The 19,586-nt window shown below is 37.7% G+C and overlaps 1 protein-coding gene across 10 annotated transcripts in view; it reads left to right on the top strand.

Annotated features, from left to right (window-relative positions):
* SCML2 (Scm polycomb group protein like 2) overlaps positions 1 to 19,586 on the top strand; it is a 100,038-nt gene that overhangs the window by 26,143 nt on the left and 54,309 nt on the right. For 3 of the 10 annotated variants that reach the window (XM_049107580.1, XM_035711363.2, XM_035711367.2), the window contains 6 exons: positions 90 to 158; positions 980 to 1,093; positions 4,112 to 4,182; positions 5,113 to 5,347; positions 9,435 to 9,523; positions 19,343 to 19,586. In XM_049107580.1, coding sequence (XP_048963537.1) covers positions 95 to 158; positions 980 to 1,093; positions 4,112 to 4,182; positions 5,113 to 5,347; positions 9,435 to 9,523; positions 19,343 to 19,586 — 817 coding nt within the window. In that variant the 5' untranslated portion in view covers positions 90 to 94. The remainder of the gene's footprint in view (positions 1 to 89; positions 159 to 979; positions 1,094 to 4,111; positions 4,183 to 5,112; positions 5,348 to 9,434; positions 9,524 to 19,342) is intronic. The other 7 variants (XM_025437872.3, XM_025437864.3, XM_025437876.3 and 4 more) reach the window with 3 other exon arrangements.

Raw genomic sequence — 19,586 nt, 5'->3', positions numbered from 1 at the left:
CACCCAGGTGCCCCTAGTTTATAGATTTTCTAAGAGCACTTTTAGACTTTTGCTATAGCTTTCCAGACTATTTTCTTTTTTTTTTTTAGATTCAATGGATGTCAAGAAGGAGAATCAGGAGAAACCTCCAAACTCAGGTATATCCTCTGTGCAAAATGGTAGGTTTTAAAGAAGTTCAGTACAATGTATTTTTCTTTTCACTCAGTGTTAGTATGAACTCTTACTGCTTTCAGTATAGTCTATGTATAGCAAACTCCTGTAAATATAAAACCTGAGTAATAGGAAAGGTAAAAACATTTTATTTTGAAAATTTTACTTTGGTTTTATTTTAGAGATAAATTGGTATGTGATTAAAGTAGAAAATATGCATTTCAAAAAAAAAAAAAAAAGAAAATATGCATTTCAATGCAAATTTTGCCAAATTAAAGGTATCTAGTTAATAATTGACATTTATTACCAATTAAAAATGATAATGTGATTATTAATAAAAACCCTTCTAATATTAGAATCAATGAAAATCCTTTTTTTTTTGATAGTCAAAAGATAGTTCATTGGATGAAAGCTTAGTTATTAGGAGGTTTGACAGATCTGTTCTAGAATTCTGGCCTCATTCTTTACTGGCCTTTTGACCTTGGGCACATTACTCAATGTTCTTAGTCTCTTTTTTCTTCTCTATAGCACAGGAATACTACTATTTACTTCATGGGACTGTTGTAATTAAATAAAGAAAATGAATGTAAAGCATTTATTATAATGCCTAGGTATACAGTAAATGTTCAGTAAATGTTTATTAACCTTGAGTTATTAATTCATGTTTTAAGTTCCTTATTGGGAACAGGATGTGTATAGCACTGCATCAGAGACTCAGGAGATTGAATCTAACGCATTGTACCTGCTCTTAAGGAAAACAAGAAAATTAATCATATGCACACAAAAGCTGAATAAAATAACTATAACAAACTTACTGTGTTTATCCGAGTTTTCCAGGCAAACCTTTTGCCCCTTGTTTATCTGTGGTACCTGTCCTGCCAGCCCCACTCTTGGGGTAGTTCACCTATGACTTTCTGTTCCTACAGGAAGACAGCCTATAGAGGTAATCTCCATGGAATCATTCTTTCTTTCTTTCTTTCTTTCTTTCTTTCTTTCTTTCTTTCTTTCTTTCTTTCTTCTTTCTTTCTTTCTTTCTTTCTTTCTTTCTTTTCTTTTCTTTTCTTTTCTTTTCTTTTCTTTCTTTTCTTTTAAGATTTTATTTATTTATTCATGAGAGACAGAAAGAGAGGCAGAGACATGGGCAGAGGGAGAAGCAGGCTACCTGTGGGGAGCCTGCTGCGGGATTCAATCCCAGGACCCCGGGATCACATGCATGAGCAGGGGAAGGAGCAGAGGGAGAAGGAGAGAGACAGTCCTTAAGCAGACCCCACCGAGCATGGAGCCCCACATGGGGCTTGATCCTATGACTCCAAGAATCATGACCTGAGCTGAAATCCAGAGTTGAATGCTTAACCGACTAAGCCACCCAGGTGCCCTTGTTTTGCTATTTTTTAAAAAATATTTTATTTATTTATTTTATTTGAGAGAGAGTGTGTGCATGGGGATAGAGGGAGAGGGAGAGAATCCCAAGCCGACTTTATGCTGAGCATGGAGCCTGACATAGGGCTTGATCCCCATTACCTGATCATGGCCTGAGCCAAAACCAAGAGTTGGACACTTAACCGACTGAGCCACCCAGGTCTTTTATAAATGCTCTCCAAGGTCATATGGTGTAGTAGAGCTTCAGTTAGAACCTTGGGTTTCCTGATTGTCAGGTTAGTGCTTAGGAGGTCACTGAAATATCCTGGTCAGTTAATTTTGGAATTATGGATCTCAGTTTTCATTTAAAAAAGTATGTGTGTGTGTGTGTGTGTGTGTGTGTGTGTGTGTATGTATAAAGATTTTATTTGAGAGAGAGAGTGAGTAGGTGAGAGAGAGAGCACAAGTGGGGTGGGGTTGGGGGTGGGGACAGAGGGAGAGGGAGAAGCAGATGCCCTGCTGGGCAGGGAGCCTGACTTGGGCTCAGTCCCAGGACCCTAGGATCATGATCTAAGCCGAAGGCAGATGCTTAACTAACTGAGCTGCCCAGGTGCCCCTAAATATATATATTTTAAAATTTTTATTTTAAGTAGGCTCCATGCCCAATGTGGGACTTAAACTTGACCCTGAGATCAAGAGTCCCATACTCTATGGACTGAGCCAGCCAAGTGCCACTGTTTTCACTTTTGACAAAGCTATCCAGTATTAATAAATTTAGGTACAACTATGACTTTTTAGTTTTAGAATGATAATCCATACCTTTTATTCAGTGACTTATATGTATGCTACATCATTTAATTCTCAAGTACCTTGTACTGTATGTATTACTTTCCCTCATTTTGTAGGTGAAGGAACTAAGGCTGAGAAACTGAAATGACTTGCTCAGGTCACATAGCCTGTAAGAAGCAGAGCCAGACTGGAAAAAGGCAGGTTCGACCTCAGAGCCCATATTCTTGACATTCTGCTGCATGCCATTCAGCACTGTGGTAGGGTTAGCTTCATATCATCTGCAAGTGGAATTAAACCCAGCTTATTTTTTTAATGGAACAATCTCTTAGATTTATCGTTAAAAAAAGCAGAGTGTACAGTGTTATGTATGACATGCTTAATACCATGTGTAATATGTGTATATACACATATAAATACATACACACACAGTGCTATGCTGAAGCTGACTCATACCAGCTTGTGAGAGCCACATGTGCACATCTCTTCCTAGCTTTGTAATTGTTGACTTTGCCTTGTCACCTTGTGATTAGCTGTGGTGGTAGTATTTATGCCATAGAAATCTGCAAACACTACCAGTCAGGCTTTTAATTTATTTTTCTGGAAAGCTGGTTGTTAAACATTTAACAACACTCCATTTGTGTGTATGTGTATGTGTGTATAAGCATTCTACCCTTTGAAGGATATATAAGAGGCTGGTAATTCCCACAGGAAGGGAAACTGTCAAACCCAATATTTTTATAGTGAGGAAATTAAGCAGGAGTATAAGTGGTTGATGAGAATTGCATTTTGTATGAATTATGGGGCACCTGGGTGGCTCAGTTGATTAAATGTCCAACTCTTGATTTTTGCTTAGGTCATGATCTTGGGGTTGTGGAATCAAGACCTGCAAGGGCTTCCCACTCAGCTGGTAGTCTGCTTCTCTCTCTCTCCTTCTGCCCCTCCTCCTTGTGCACATGCTCACATGTACTCTCTCGCTCTGTCTAAAATAAATTTAAAAAACCCAAAAACACTTTGTATGAATTAGTAGTACCTTTGATACTGTTATCAAGTCTTTTTCTCAGTGTCTTGACAGTCTGACTGGAACAATGAATTGAAGTGTGCAAGCCAGGCAAAGTACACTGCTTTCTGACCTTCTTCAATACCATTGTAATGTATCACGAAGACTGACTGAGAGAAAGGACAGCAAGGGTTTGTAGAAAATATAGATCATTAAAGTAATTCATATCAGTGACTGTACTGATGACTGGTTTACTGCTTTGCTCTGCCACCATATTCTTGATACCCTGTATGGAGATCTAATAGTCAATTGAGAAGCAACTCTGGTTCTTAGATTTTTTTTCTTTCCATAAAGCATTGCAGGGGTAAGACTGTTAGATCACATACCTAAACACCTTTAGTTCTCCATGAAAAAACAAAGAAGTGCCTTCACATTAATGGGATGAAATGATCTTGAGTATACACTTGTCTTGAGTAAATTTATATTGGAGACAGATGAGTAGAATTTGCTCTTACTCTATAAAATATCCTTCAATTGTTCTTAAGAGTCTACATTTTTAGAATCATTGTGCTAATTCTTCATTACATTGACAAGATCTGGAGTGTAATTTATATCAGAGCTGTTATCAGAAAGTTGTCTTATTATTTCTATGTTGATAATCAAATGCAGATCAGGAAATTTGAATTTACTCTTTAGGAAGTCTTTTTTTAGAGAGATATGGAGCTAAAGTCCCATTTTACTCCTGAGAGTTAGTATATATATTATATTTGCTAAAAATACCCTTCTTTTGTGTGTATATATATATTTTTTTCCCAGATGATTTCCACTGGGAAAATTACTTGAAAGAGACTGGATCTTTGAGTGCCCCTTCAGACTGTTTCAGACAGGTATGTCAAAATTCTATAGATATTAAATATATTAATGTGAACTTTTAATTTGTTGAGGGATGTCTGTGTGATTGTTAGGTTCTAGCAGTGTGAGGACATGAAAGGGTTGTAGTAGTGCCATTTAAGGGCCAGATGGTTTCTTTGCATTCATTCATTAAGAATTTACTGTGTCATGTATACTAAGCCCTTATGATTGTCCATCTGGAGGGAAAGACAGACATGTAAATAATTAATTATGAAAACTATGATAACTCTATACTGGGAGTGCTCACAGAAGAGGTGATATCTGAGATGGTTGGAATGAGGAGAAAAATATTCCAGGCAGAGAGAACATCCAAAGCAAAGGCACATGGATGTAAAAGAACCTGAGTGTTGAGAGATGGCATGGGGTGGCTGGAACACAAAGCGAGTGGAGGTGATAGTGTGGGAATAAGGTTAAAGGTGTGGGAGCTTTTAAACTGTACTGAGGACTTGGACTTAGGCAGTGGTGAGCTGCCTGTTGGTTTATTTCAAGGGGAATGGCCTAATCAGATTCTTATTTTAGAAAGCGACTCAGGGTACATTTTATAGACTGTATTTGGGTTGCCTGGAGTGGTCAGAGGAGTGAGACCAGCAGTGAGCAGTGTTTTTATGCTGCATGTCAAGCCAAGGAGAGGGTTTGGAGATCTTTTCCTTGACCCTTATAGTTCTTTTGCTCACTATCTGCCATGACTGTTACTTAAAATATTTTGCAGGTATTCTGGTAACATAACTGACCATTTGTTTTTCTTACAGTTTAATAAAACATTTTAATAAAACTTTATTTGCATTTAATAAAACTTTTAATAAAACTTTATTTGTGTGCATTTTAATAAAACTTTATTTGTGTGTATGTGTGTGTGTGTACCACACACACACACACACACACATACATATATGTAATATATACAGTCCCAGGTTCCACCAGCTAATGACTTCAAAGTTGGCATGAAATTGGAAGCCCATGACCCTCGCAATATGACTTCGATATGTATAGCCACAGTTGTTGGAATTACTGGTGCCAGGCTACGTTTAAGACTGGATGGTAGTGACAACAGAAATGATTTTTGGAGACTTGTTGATTCTCCAGACATACAGCCTATTGGGACATGTGAAAAGGAAGGGGACTTACTTCAGCCTCCACTGGGTAAGGATAAACCGTTTTTAAAATTAAATATTCTTACTAATGTAATATTCAGTAGAAAAAGTTTCAAGTAGCCTTTTACTCATTTATTTTTAAGATTTTATATTAGTTTTTAAAGGTTTTATTATTTATTTGAAAGAGAGTACACATGAGCAGGGGGGGATGCAGAGGGACAAGTAGACTCTGCACTGTGCACCAAGCCCATGGGGCCAGGTCTCAGGACCTGAGCTGAAATCAAGAGTCAGCCGCTTAACCAACTGAGCCACTCAGGTGCCCTAGATTTGATTTTTAAATAATCTTTACACCCAATGTAGGGCTTGAACTCACAACCCCAAGATCAAGAGTCACATGCTTTACTGACCAAACCAAGTGGATGTCCCTGAAGTGGCCTTTTAGAAATCTCTTCTAGGCATTTTTGCAAATAGATATTTATTGTGGAGAATGTATGAGAGATCAACTCAGTACCATATGTTACAGAGTTTCACTTAAATACACGTTTGGCATATGTGTGCTGAAGGTTCTCCACTCCAGGGCAAGACATGTGCTGTCTTCAAACTTGAAATTTCAAAAGCAGCTCTACTAGGTCACACATGCAGATTCAGAAACCCTTTTGGGGGAGAAGTTTGTAGCATTTGTTACGAGTCACTTTTCCCCTCATTATTGTCTTTTGAGCTATTCAGCATTTTTGGCATGGCGGTGAGCACAGGAGAAGGGTATGATTCCACATTCAGACCCCAGTTTCAAACTTGGAATTTCATTACAACTGTAATGAGAAGAAATAGTGAGAGGGGTAGAGGTCAGTACCTTTAAGTCTTTGAAAGGGAGAAAACTGATGGAACTTTATAGCAAAAGTTTTTAAGTACAAAGTTCTCAATTTTTTTAAAGCACTTTAAAAAAAGTTTTATTTATTCATTCATTCATTCATTCATTCGAGACAGAGAGAAAGAGAGAGAGAGAGAGAAAGAGAGAAAGAGAGAGAGAGGAGAGAAAGGCAGAGGCAGAGGCAGAGGGAGAAGCCGACTCCATGCAGGGAGCCCGATGTGGAACTTGATCCTGGATCTCCAGGATCACGCCCTGGGCTGAAGGCGGCGCTAAACCACTAGCCACCTGGGCTACCCTTGTTTTTTGTTTCTTCTTTACAATGCTGAAAATGAAAATTCTCTATTGTAAAGCACAATGAGAGAATGGATTTCTTTTTGTCTCTGACTAGTTAATTCCCTTAGAACCCCAAATTTAAGATATTAATAATTGCCACTCTTATAGCAATATATTTTTATACTTTCCTTGCTCTATTTGTTAATTATTCCTAATTCCTAATTTGGTTTAAAATATTTTAAAAAATTAACTAAAGATGTGTTATTCCAAGAAGGTGGTTTGGAGTGTGTTTTCTGCCTTTTGCCTTTTCTTTCTTCATATCATTTATGTTTTAAATAGCTCTTAAATCATACAGAATTCAGCAAGAGATAGAAAGAAGTGTAAACCTGAGGCATAGTACTTCCCTGTTTGGATTTGATTTCTGTTTACAACTGATAATATGTTTTTGAATTTTGTTTAAAGGAAGCATAGCTGTTGTGATTGCCAACATTTCAGACACATAGCCAGATTTATGGTCACTGTTTTTCATGTTACTTTTAGAATTTGTTAATTAAAAATATGAAATACATAGTGCATGCTGATTAATATGTATTTTGATAGTACGTATTAAAAATACACAATTTTTGCCAGTTTGATCATTAGGTGCTTCACATAGTTTCCATTTTAATATAACACAGCTTACTTGGTTTTCTTTTATTTAAACCTTAAAGGTTATTAAAAGATTTTTTAAAGTTTTAGCATACAAACAGAAAAGCATACAATTCATAAGTGTACAGCTTATAAATGAACACATCCATAAAAACCATCACCCAAATCAAGAAACAGAACATTATCAGCACCCCAGAAGCCCCACTCCTGCTGATCCCCAGTCATAAACCTCCTATTCCCAAAGGTACCACTATCTAGACTTCTTAACATTGTAGATTAGTTTTATATGTGTTTGAATTTTTTTTTTTTAAGATTTATTTATTTATTTATGGTAGACAGAGAGAGAGAGGCAGAGACACAGGCAGAGGGAGAAGCAGGCTCCATGCCAGGAGCCCAATGTGGGACTCGATCCCGGGACTCCAGGATGGCGCCCTGGGCCAAAGGCAGGCACCAAACCTCTGAGCCACCCAGGGATCCCCTGTGTTTGAATTTTTATATACACTTTTATCTGTGTTTGACTTTAGGCAATTAAAGAATTAAGAAAAATGTCAAATTAAGATGATGATGATTACATGATGTAATAGGACAAGATGAGGGTTAAGAGAAAGGCATAAGGACCAGAGAATTATATTTGTGTTTATTTTTATTTATTTATTTTAAAGATTTTATTTATTTATTCATGAGAGACACAAAGAGAGGGGCAAAGACACAGTCAGAGGGAGAAGCAAACTCCCTGGGAGGAGCCTGATATGGGACTTGATCCCAGGACCCTGAATCATGCCCTGAGTGAAGGCAGACACTCAACCACTGAGCCACGCAGGCGTCCTCAGAGATTTATTTTTATGCAATATTCTAATGACAATGTAGTAATTCCATGTTGTGGATAATTATTTATTAGATATCATTGATAACACTAATTTATTATCAGGGAGTATATAATAACCTCCCCTTCCCCGCATTTTTTTTTCCTAGCAAAAATTATTTCCCTGGGTCAGATTAAGGGGATTTTGGTACAGGATTAATATAGGATGACTTTATGTCTGAACTTTTTTGCGTGTTTAATCCAAGTGATGGACCCAGCGACCAGTAATTGCCAGGGATACATGTGCCTCCCTACCTTAATGCATGTATCCACCAGGGATACATGCCAAGTTCTCTTTAATTTTGGCATCAGGGCAGGGAAGTGCTGCATGAAATGGATTGCTCCCAGAAGGCAATAAAACTAGCAGACCTCTACCCCCTGTTGCATGTGCCATATGCTGTGATATTCACCATTAATTGGTGACATCTCTAAAAAAGATACCGTTGAGTGTATTTTGATTTCATCTGATACAAATTCTTTTTTTTTTAAATTTTTTTTTTTTTTTTTTTTATTTATGATAGTCACATTGAGAGAGAGAGAGAGAGAGGCAGAGACACAGGCAGAGGGAGAAGCAGGCTCCATGCACTGGGAGCCTGATGTGGGATTCGATCCCGGGTCTCCAGGATCGCGCCCTGGGCCAAAGGCAGGCGCCAAACCGCTGCGCCACCCAGGGATCCCCTGATACAAATTCTAAGAGAAGATCTTGTTTAGTGTATGTAAAGATTGCTCAAGTGAGAGCTATCTTTCTTCCTAACATATTGTGTGGAAAAATTTCAAACATAAAGAAAAGGTGAAAATATTTTACAGTGAACACCCACATACCCACTACCTAGGTTCTACCATTGTCATTTTACATCCTTGCTTTATCAGTTACCTATCTGCCTATTGATTCATCAATTTATCTTATTTTTAAATATGTATTTCAGAGGAAGTTATTGATGTCAGTACACTTCCCTCAAATGCTTCAGCATGCATATCATTGATTAGAGTTGAGTGTTTATTTACAGTTTTTTAAAAATTTTGAGGTGAAATTGATATACAATGAAATGCATCATTGTAAGTGTACATTTGCTAAGTTTGACAGAAAACTCTTTGTGAAAGAAAATAAGGCAGGGACTCTAAGGAAAAAGAAGGGCTGGAAGTTTTTTGCAGCCTTTGCCATGCTTTCGTGACTGTTGGTGGGAACTGAAAGCTCTTCTGGGTTTTGGCTTGGATCACCTCTAGTATTATGGCCCATTTCTAACAGATATATGTGTATGTTGGTGAACTTTAGCTACTGACTTCTCTAAAATAAGTTTCTACCCCCTACTGTTAGCATTGTTGCCAAATAATGCAGTGGGTACAGTAGAACTGATTGGAGCTGTTTCCTTAGTTTCTCAATAAGAAAGTCATTCTCTGGAGAAGAATGATAAACCTATTTTTTATACCAACTTGCTGTAATATCACAGGGAGGCTTTTTTCATGCTGATTTATTTTATAAAATAGGTTATCAGATGAATGCATCATCCTGGCCAATGTTCCTCTTACGAACACTGAATGGATCTGAAATGGCACCTGCAACATTCTTCAAGAAGGTAAGAAAAATGTTATAAAAAGCTTCCATCACCTGAGCTATAGCTTTATTGTTTTAATAGGGGTACTTAAATACTTTGTCTTCTTCGATATGGAAAAATAAAAATTCTTTTTAAATTACTGGATTGATAAGTGTATTAATCTGCTAAGAGCTGCAATAACAAAGTACCACAGACTAGGTAGCTTAAACAATAGAAATTTATTTTTTCACAGTTCTGGGAGTTAGAAGTCCAGAATCAAAGTGACATCAGGGTTGGTTTCCGGTGTGGCCTCTTTCCTCAGCATATAGATGGGTACATTTTTGCTGTGTCCTCACATGGCCTCTTCTTTGTACATGTGGGGAAGGAGAGGTATCTCTGGTTTCTCTTCCTCTTATAAGAACACCAGTCCTATTGGATTAGAGCCCCACCCATATGATCTCACTTAACCTTTATTACCTCTGTAAAGGCCCTATTTCTGAACACAATGACATTGGGGATTAGGGCTTCAGTTTAATTTGAAAGGGTATCATTCAAATTCAGGATATCATTCAAGTTCACCATTCAGTTCATTACAGGGACTTAAACACAGAAATTTATTTTCTTACTCTGGTGGCTAGAAGTCCAAGATCAAGGTGTCAGTAGGCTTGATTTCTTTGGAGGCCTCTCGCCTTGACTTGTAAATGGCTGTCTTCTCTGTGTTTTCACGTGATCTGTGTGTCTGTGTCCTCCTTTCCTCTTTTTATGAGGACACCAGTCATTGGATTAGGGCCCAACCTAATGACCTCATTTTAACTTAATTACCTCTTTAAAGACCTTGTCTCCAAACGAAATCACATTCTGGGGTGCTGGGGGTTAGGATTTAAGCATGAATTTGGCAGGAGTGGGGACACAATTCAGTCCATAACAACAAGTCATAAAAAAAAGTCTCAATTATAATCACCCACTAGTCAAAATAGATTTGTACCTTCTTTCTTCACCTTAAATATGAAAGGAGTGCTCTACTGGAAGCAAATGTTCTTTGCTATTTTTTATTTACCTTCAGAAGTGAAGCTTCCCCTCACTTTGCTATATTAGTCATCCTTTGACATTGGAGAAAATGATGATGGGCCAAAAAACCACTTGAAAGTTACTTAGAGAGATTTGGTTTCAGAAGTTAAAGAATGTTAAAAACAGTCATCAGAAAGAATTTGTTATAAGGAAATATTTGTTATGTAACAGGGAAAATTCCAAAGATAGTTTATGCTCTTGAGAAAATGTTGAAAGAGTACATTATGTTAAGAAACAGTGAGTAAAAGCCAAATTTTAGTTAAATTATGGGTCAGAATATTTCTTTCTCACCCTCTGTCCTGATTCTTTTCTCAGTCACTTAAATTTTATTATAATTATTTATATCAAAAAAAAGGATTCAGCAATTCCATACATTTCTCAGTGCTTATCTCAAGGTAAGTGGACTTTTAATCCCCTTTATCTACTTCACCCCTCTCCCCACTCACCTACCCTCTGGCCAACTACCAGTTGTTCTCTATTTAAGAGTCTGTTTTTTTGTCTCTTTTTTCTTTGCTTTGTTTTGTTTCTTAAATTCCACATATGAGTGAAATCATATGGCATCTGTCTTTCTCTGACTTATTTCATTTAGCATTATACTCTCTAGCTCCATCTGTGTTGCAAATGGCAAAATCTTTTTTATGGCTAATATTTCATGTATATGTACATATATATGTATATATACACCATATCTTTATCCATTCATTTATGGATGGACACCAAGGTTACTTCCATATTTTGGCTTTTGTGTATAATATTGTGGTAAACATAGGGGTGCATTTATCTTTTCAAATTAGTGTTTTTATTTTCTTTGAATAAATACCCACTAGTGGAATTACTGGATCATAGGGTAATTTTATTTTTAATTTCTTGAGGAACCTCTCCACTATTTTCCGCAGTGGCTGCACCAGTTTGCATTCCCATCACCAGTGCACCAGGGTTCCTTTCCACATCCTCACCAATATTTGTTATTTCTTGTTTTTTTGATTTTAGCCATTCCAACAGATGTAAAGTGATTTTCAGTGAAGCTTTGATTTGCACTTCCCTGATGATGAGTGATGTTGAGCATCTTCCCTCCCTCCCTCCCTCCCTCCCTCCCTCCCTTCCTTTCTTTCTCTCTCTTTTTTTTTTTAAAGATTTTATTTATTTGACAGAGCGCACAAGTAGGTGGAATGGCAGGGAAAGGGAGAAGGAGGCTCCCCACTGAGCAGAGAGCCTGATGTAGGGCTTGATCCCAAGACCCTGGAATCATGACCTGAGCTGAAGGCAGATACTTAACTGACTGAACCACCCAGGCACCCCATTGAGCATCTTTTTATGTGTCTATTGGCCATCTGTATGTCTTCTTTGGAAAAATGTCTATTTAGATGCTCTGCCCATTTTAAAATCAAATTATGTGTTTTTTTGCTGTTGAGTTATAGAAGTTTTTTATATATTCTGAATATTAACCCCTTATCACATATATCATTTGTAGATATCTTCTCCCATTCAGTAAGTTGCTTTTTTATTTTGTTGATGATTTCCTTTGCTGTGTAAAAGCTTTTTATTTTGGTGTGGTCTCAGTGGTTTAATTTTGCTTTTGTTTCTCTTGCCAGAGGAGGCATCTAGAAAAGTAGAAAGATAGAAAATAGAAAGATAGAAAAACAGACACAGAGAAAAATGTTTCTATGGCCAATGTGAAAGAAATTACTGCCTATGTTTTCTTCTAGGAATTTTATGGTTTCAGGTCTCACATTTAGGTTCTTAATCCATTTCAGGTTTGTTTTTGTATAATAACATGATCCAGTTTTGTTGTTTCTCATATTGCTGTCCATTTTTCCCAGAACCATTTATTGAAGAGACCGTCTTTTCCGCATTGTTGTGAATTAATTGACCATTTAAGTGTGGGTTTATTTCTGGACTCTGTTCTGTTCCATTGATCTATGTGTCTATTTTTGTGCCTATACCATACTGTTTTATTACAGCTTTGTAGTATATCTTCAAATCTGGGATTATGATACCTCCAACTTTGTTCTTTTTTTTCAAGATTGCTTTGGCTAAGTTTTTTTGTTTTTAAGATTTTATTTATTTATTCATGAGAGATAAACAGAAAGAGGCAGAGACATAGGCAGAGGGAAAAGCAGGCTCCCTGCAAGGAGTCTGATGTGGGACTTGATCCTGGATCCTGGGATCATGCCCTGGGCCAAAGGCAGACGCTCAACCACTGAGCTGCCCAGGTGTCCCAGTAGGAATTGGATTATATTATTATTTTGTTGTCTCTTCCTAGACTGTGAGTTCCTTTTGAACAGTAAACTGTCTTTGTATTCTAGGTGTCTGTTGTAGGTCCTGGTACATACTTGTTAGATGAAGAAAAGATGGAGAGTACAGGAAGATGAATACACATATAGGGAGAAAATGGGTTTTGTTTTGGACATGTCAAGGTGCCTTTGGTAAATCTGAGGAGGGATGACTACTAGTAGACTGTTGAAAGTGTTTAGAACTTAAAAACGTTTGGCTTGGGTATGTGGATATGGGAGTTTTTAGCTTAAATGGTAATGATGGAAGCCTTGAGAATGAATGAATAAGCTAGTCCAGAGAGATTACCCAGAAGGAGAAGAGAGGAGTGTCAAGGTTAGAACCTTGAGAAATACCCACTCACCTTATGATATATAAGTATCCTTATCAGATAGTTACTAAAGGTTGAGAAGAAAGCTGATTCTTGACTATTTGGGGGATAGGAGGTTTATTGGTTACATTAGCAAGTACTAAAGACCAGGTGAAAAGCGTCCTTAGGTAGAGTTAAATTTGTAGTTGTGGGTGCAGAATATCGAAAGTTCATTCCTGGTGGCCTGAATTTACTTTGTGACATAGGAAACTGACAAAGGTTGGAGGAGAGGATTCGCACATAGATTGAATGTCTACTGTGTTCCAACACTGGGGTAGAGAACTTACTCTGTGGTTGAGCGGAAAGTCAGTTAACAAAATAATAAACATATAATGAGGATACATAAAATTAGTCGTAAAGTGAATGGTAAATGGAACAGCAGGTATATGAGATGGGAAAAGCAATGGCCTGGGAAAGATGGTGGTATTTTAGAGGACTCAGCTAAGGATGAACACTAAATACATGGTACTACATGTAATAAACATATGAGACTTTTCTCCAGCAGTGTTCACCACTATAAATAGATAAAGTGAATGGTGATATTTTTTTTGGGGGGGGGATTGCCTTTTTTTTTAAAGATTTTATTTATTTATTCATAGAGACAGAGAGAGAGAGAGGCAGAGACACAGGCAGAGGGAGAAGCAGGCATCATACAGAGAGCCTGACGTGGGACTCGATCCAGGGTCTCCAGGATCACGCCCTGGGCTGCAGGCGGCGCTAAACCGCTGCGCCACCGGGGCTGCCCGAATGGTGATATTTTTTAAGAGTTTATTTATTTATTATTTATTTAGAGCATGAGCAGGGGGAGGGGCAGAGGGAGAAAGAAAATCTCAGGCAGACTCCAGTCTCAGTGTGGAGCCTGATGTGGGGTTTGGTCTTATGCCCTGGGATCACGAGTCATACACTTAACTGGGTAAGCCACTCAGGTGCTCCATGGTGGTCTTGAATTAAGGTTTGAAGATAATAAAATGACAGGAAGATAAGTTGATTTTGCGTAACACGATTCTCTGTAACCTGGATATGAAAGAACATGATAGAATGTTAGAGTGCTTGGTCCCCTTCACTTTTTTATCTCTGTCAGTGGTTCTCAAATGGGAAGGGGGTGGTGATTTGTCCCCCATGAGACATTTGGAAATATTTGGGGACATTGTTGTTCATCACAACTGTGTTTGTGGGGTTGGTACTTTAATCTAGTGAGTGGAGACCAGGGACACTGCTAAACATCCTACAATGCACAGAATAGCCTCCACAGTAAAATGTTGTGACCCCAAATGGCAGTAGTGCCAAGGTTGAGAAACTCTGATCTGTATTTATTCCTTGGTAATCTCATCTAATTCCTGGCTTTATTTTTTTAAAGATTTTAAATTTATGTATTCATGAGAAACACAGAGAGGGAGAGAGAGAGAGGCAGTGACACAGGCAGAGGGAGAAGCAGGCTTCATGCAGGGAACCCGACATGGGACTCGATCCCAGGTCTCCAGGATCAGGCCCTGGGCTGAAGGCGGCGCTAAACCACTGAGCCACTTGGGCTGCCCTAATTCCTGGCTTTAAATACAGTGTATATGCAGATGATTTTCAAATCTATATTTCCAATTTGGACTTTTGCTCCCAACTCAGACTTGAATATCCACTCAACATCCCTACTTGGATGTCCAGTAAACATCTCAAACTTCCACTTGCAGCCTTTCCTTATGGACGAAATAAACTGTGAAAGAAATAATCACTAAGGTTTTTGGCCCCAACAATTGGAATAACAGTTACCACTCTTCGAGATGGGAAAGGCTGCAAGCGGAAGTTTCTCTTTCTCTGTCTCTCATGAATAAATAAATAAAATCTTTAAAAAATATTCAAAATCCAGCTACTTCTTGCCATCTGTCTTGCTATCAGCTGGTACAATTTGCCGTTATCTCTCCCCTAGATTACTTCAGTAGCCTCCTCATTTACCTTTTTATTTATAACCTTATACTTTGTAGTCAACCCAGTAACTAGAATATTCCTTTTAAAGCATAAATGATATTATATCGCTTCTTTGTTCAAAATTGTCCAGGGGCTCATCATTTTACTCATAGTGAAAGTCAGAGTCCTTATAGTGGCCTCCATGGCTCTACATATGACCACTCATTATCTATCTGATCTCTGTTTCCTACTGCTCTCCTACTTGCATACTAAATTGTAGCCACACTCACTTCCTTTTTCTTCAAGCGTGTGGACACAACTGCTTTAGGGCCTGGAATACTCTTCCTGTAGGTAATTGCATGGTTAAGATTCACCTTTAAGGTTCTGTTCACATGTCACCTTCCATTTGAGGCTTGTTCTGATTACCCTCCTTTTTTTTTTTAAGATTTATTTATTTTAGAGAAAGAATGCACACCTGTGCAGGGTGGGGACCGGAGGAGAGGAGTAGTCAGGGAGCCCATCACAAGGCTCAGTTTCAAGACCTAAGCTGAAACCAGTAGTTAGCTCCCACTTAACCAACTGTGCCACCCAGGTGCCCCACCCTATTTAGTTTTCACGACCTCTCCCCTACATTTTTCTCTGGCTCTTCCTTACTCTGCTTTTTCTTTTTTTGCATAGCACTTATCATTTTTAACATAAAATATATTTTGCTTATGCTATTGTGTTTCTCAGCTTTCTCTTTACTAGTATATGAGTACCACAAGGGGAGGATTTTTGTCTATTTTGCAACTTAATGTATATCAGGAGTCCTCAGTAGTGTCTGACATTAGTAGGCATTTTGTAAATATTTGTGCATAGATAAGTGAAGTTTAAAGGCCTAGAATTTTTAATGAGATCAAAGAAGTAATTGATTAAAATTAAGGAAGTAGAAGTTAAGGATAGGAGTTTGTAGTCAGAAGTAGACTCTGGGAGTACAGCCACAAACAAAACAGTAAAAAAGTTCTTGTCCTTATGGAGCTTGACTTCTAGCTGGGGAAATGTGTAATAAACCATGCAAAATAAAGTATATGTTATGTTTGATAGTTGTACATGCTAAGGAAAAGGGAGGGTGACATTTTAGTTAGGTTGGCCAGGAAGGTCCTGCTGAGAGGTTGCCATTTGAGTGAAAATCTGATGAAAGGGAAAGAAGGAACCATAAAGTTACAAGGGTAAGAATATTGTGGGCAGATGCAGATAATGCTCAGACTGGCTTCAGAGTCTGTGGAATATGAATAGAAATAGCCTTTAAGGAAAAGCATATTGTAGGTAGGTAGGCAAGAAGAGGGGTTAAAAGAGCATTCTCTACTACCTTCTAGGAAAGAATCATTTTCCTACAATAAAAAAGAATGAGCCCTTGGTTTATTTTAGCTATTGCTTTTGCAAATTATATCTTTTTTTTTTAAGTAAGCTTTCCCCTCAACAGGGGGCCTGAATTCACAACCCCAAGATCAAGAGTTGTATGCTCTACCAGGCACTCCTACAAATTATATCTTTGTGTTTAGGAGATCATTCAAGAACTGATGATGACAAACCATATCCTTTAAAAACATATTTAAAAGCAACTGTAGATCATTACCTTTTGTGGACAGCAGAGGGAACCGTTTTGCCAATTATCTAAATCTGGAGGTAGCTTGTTTTGAGATAAAACCCTTTTACTTATTTATTCCTTTGATTTTTTTCAAATACTTGTTTTCTTCCAGAGCTCTGTTAATATTTATTTATTTGTATGGTTATACTAATGTAAGTATGATAGAGCATGAAATTCAGAAGAATTAATAAACAGCATGAAAATCTTAGATAATAAATTACATTTTGTCCATAATCATTGTCTGTTTTTTGTTACTTGTTAGCTAGTAGTGGGATTGATGTCATACTGTTAACATTTGAATCTTAAAATTCTCTTTCCCTGCTCATTCTTGTCTTAATTCTGTTTTGTAGCAGAAAATGTATATTGCCATTTGAACTTAGTTTGGTTTGCTACAGAAAGTCTTATTCTTATTTGATTATATGATAGTGTAAGGTCCAAGGAACCTCATATGTGCCGTGAATGTTTCCTCCATTCTGTGAATGTGCAGTGCAAGTTTATCAACTGCCAAAGTTATTCTTTGTTAAATCCACCTCCCTTTTTTCCTTCCATGTGTAGTAACAGTTATTTGACCTTTAGCCCCTTCATGAAGTGGCAGGCGGTAACTCTGCTTCTTACCAGCTATTTATTTATCAAATAACTTTGATCTTTGATCAAGGTAATTTTTGCCCTGCTGACTTTAGGGTGGTTTTTAAGAATCAAATTAAGATTATTTAATTAAAAGGACTTTGAAGGCTAATAATTAAGGAACTTTAAGACTTCAGTGGTATAAAGGATATCATTGGAAAAGTACAGGACAGTGAGATGAGTTTAAAGGGGACATTTAAAAAAGGAATCAATCTACCAGATATGTTTTTAAATTATATCTTGGTGAAAGAGTTAGTTGAAAGCTTGTTTACTGTTCTTCAGGTGATTACTTGGTTAATTCATTTAAAAAAAAATCTTGCTGTTGAGTATTCTACTGGAAATAACTGTGAATAAGATGTATCTGCTTTTGAGAATCCCTTCGTCTCAGAGAAGTGAATACATTTCAAGAGTAGTTTTGCAGTTGAAGGCAAGAGCACCTCCTTTGAAGGAATGTAGGAGTGGGCAGGAGTTGGCCAGGGAAGCCTTAAAAAGAACAGGAGAACTGGGCTTTGAAGTAGATCATTTGGAGTTGTCTAAGCAGATGATGTGGTAGAGTGTTCCAAGGAGTTGTCTGCCTATGTTTAAAATCTAGCTCTGACACTTAGGGTATATTCTTAGGCAATTGTGCATCAGTTTTATCTTCTATAAAGTGAGGATAATAATTGCATTGACTTTATAGTGTTGTTGTGAGAATTAAATACATGGAAAACATTCAGTACAGTGCCTGGCGTATACTAAACGATTAAAGGTTAACTTTTTTTTTTAAGATTTTATTTATTCATGAGACACACACACACACACACACACACACACACAGAGAGAGAGAGAGAGAGAGAGAGAGAGAGGCAGAGACATAGGCAGAGGGAGAATCAGGCTCCCCTCAGGGAGCCCAATGTGGGACTGGATCCCTGAACTCTAGGATCAGGCCCTGAGCTGAAAGCAGAGCTTAACCGCTGAGCCATCCCTGAAGGCATCCCTGAAGGTTAACTTTAATGTCGTTATCCTAGGGATCTAAGGGGTAGAATTGGCAGGTCGTGGTCTTTGAATATGAGTGTTAAGGGAAAAGGATGTGTCTAGTACAGTGGTTCTTAGCCTTGGATGCATGTTAGGATCACCTGGGGAATTAAAATGTGCTCATGCCTGGGCCCCACCCCAGACCAATTAAATCAATATTCCTGGCCCTGAGTTGTTTTGATGTTTAGTTGGGCTGATTACCCCTGGTCTAGGACTATTTCCAGGCTTCTGATTGGGTGACAGAGTTGATGATGGTGCTATTTACTAGGATAAAAAGCAAATCGAAAGAAAAGGTGTTACTTTTAACATAGCACTTAGGCTTTCTAAGAATCCTGTTAGCATTTGCATGCTTTAAATTTTTATAACTATAAAGGATGCTTTTTTCATATTGATTTCTGGATTGGTTATCATAAGTGAACCCAGACTATATGACTTTCATGTTCTTGTGCCTGTATCTTTTGCTTGGAGGTTTTTTTTTTTGTTTTTTTTTAAGATAATATCTACTGCTGTTCATTCTCTTTGGACTTACCAACTTTCAACATATCCTATAATTTATATATTTATTAGGTTTGCTTGACTCCCTCTTTTAAAGTTTCTTGTTGATTGCTTCTCTCTTTTTCCCCTACCTTTACCCCAACCACTACTGCCACCACTACCACCAGAAGGTAAGTTCCACCAGAACAGGGATCTTTGTAATTTTTTGTTCACTAATGAGTCCTAAATTTCTGGTACATACTATGTAACACATATTTCTTAGATGAATGAATTACTATCAATATGGTTTTGTTTCCTTCTAGGTTCTTGGCTCTGCTCCAGAGTAAGTGAGATGTAGAGCAGAGTTTCAGAGAGATCACTGAGAACTGTTTTCTTCCTGTATTTAATTGATAAACATAGAGTTTAATTTTTGGTTGCTAAAGGTTGTAAGAATACAGTTGAACAACTGCTTCTTATTACATTTTAACAAAAACTTTTTTTTTAAATGTTTTGGTAGGAACCACCAAAGCCACCTTTAAATAATTTTAAGGTGGGGATGAAACTTGAAGCAATAGACAAAAAGAACCCTTATCTGATCTGCCCTGCAACTATTGGAGATGTTAGAGGAGATGAAGTTTATATCACATTTGATGGCTGGAGTGGAGCTTTTGATTATTGGTGCAAGTACGATTGTCGAGATATTTTCCCAGTTGGGTGGTGTCGCCTGACAGGAGACATATTACAACCACCAGGAACTAATG

The sequence above is a fragment of the Canis lupus genome, chromosome X (assembly GCF_003254725.2).
Source record: "Canis lupus dingo isolate Sandy chromosome X, ASM325472v2, whole genome shotgun sequence".
Classification (NCBI taxonomy): Eukaryota; Metazoa; Chordata; class Mammalia; order Carnivora; family Canidae; genus Canis; species Canis lupus.
This window is presented reverse-complemented; position numbering and strand designations above follow the sequence as displayed.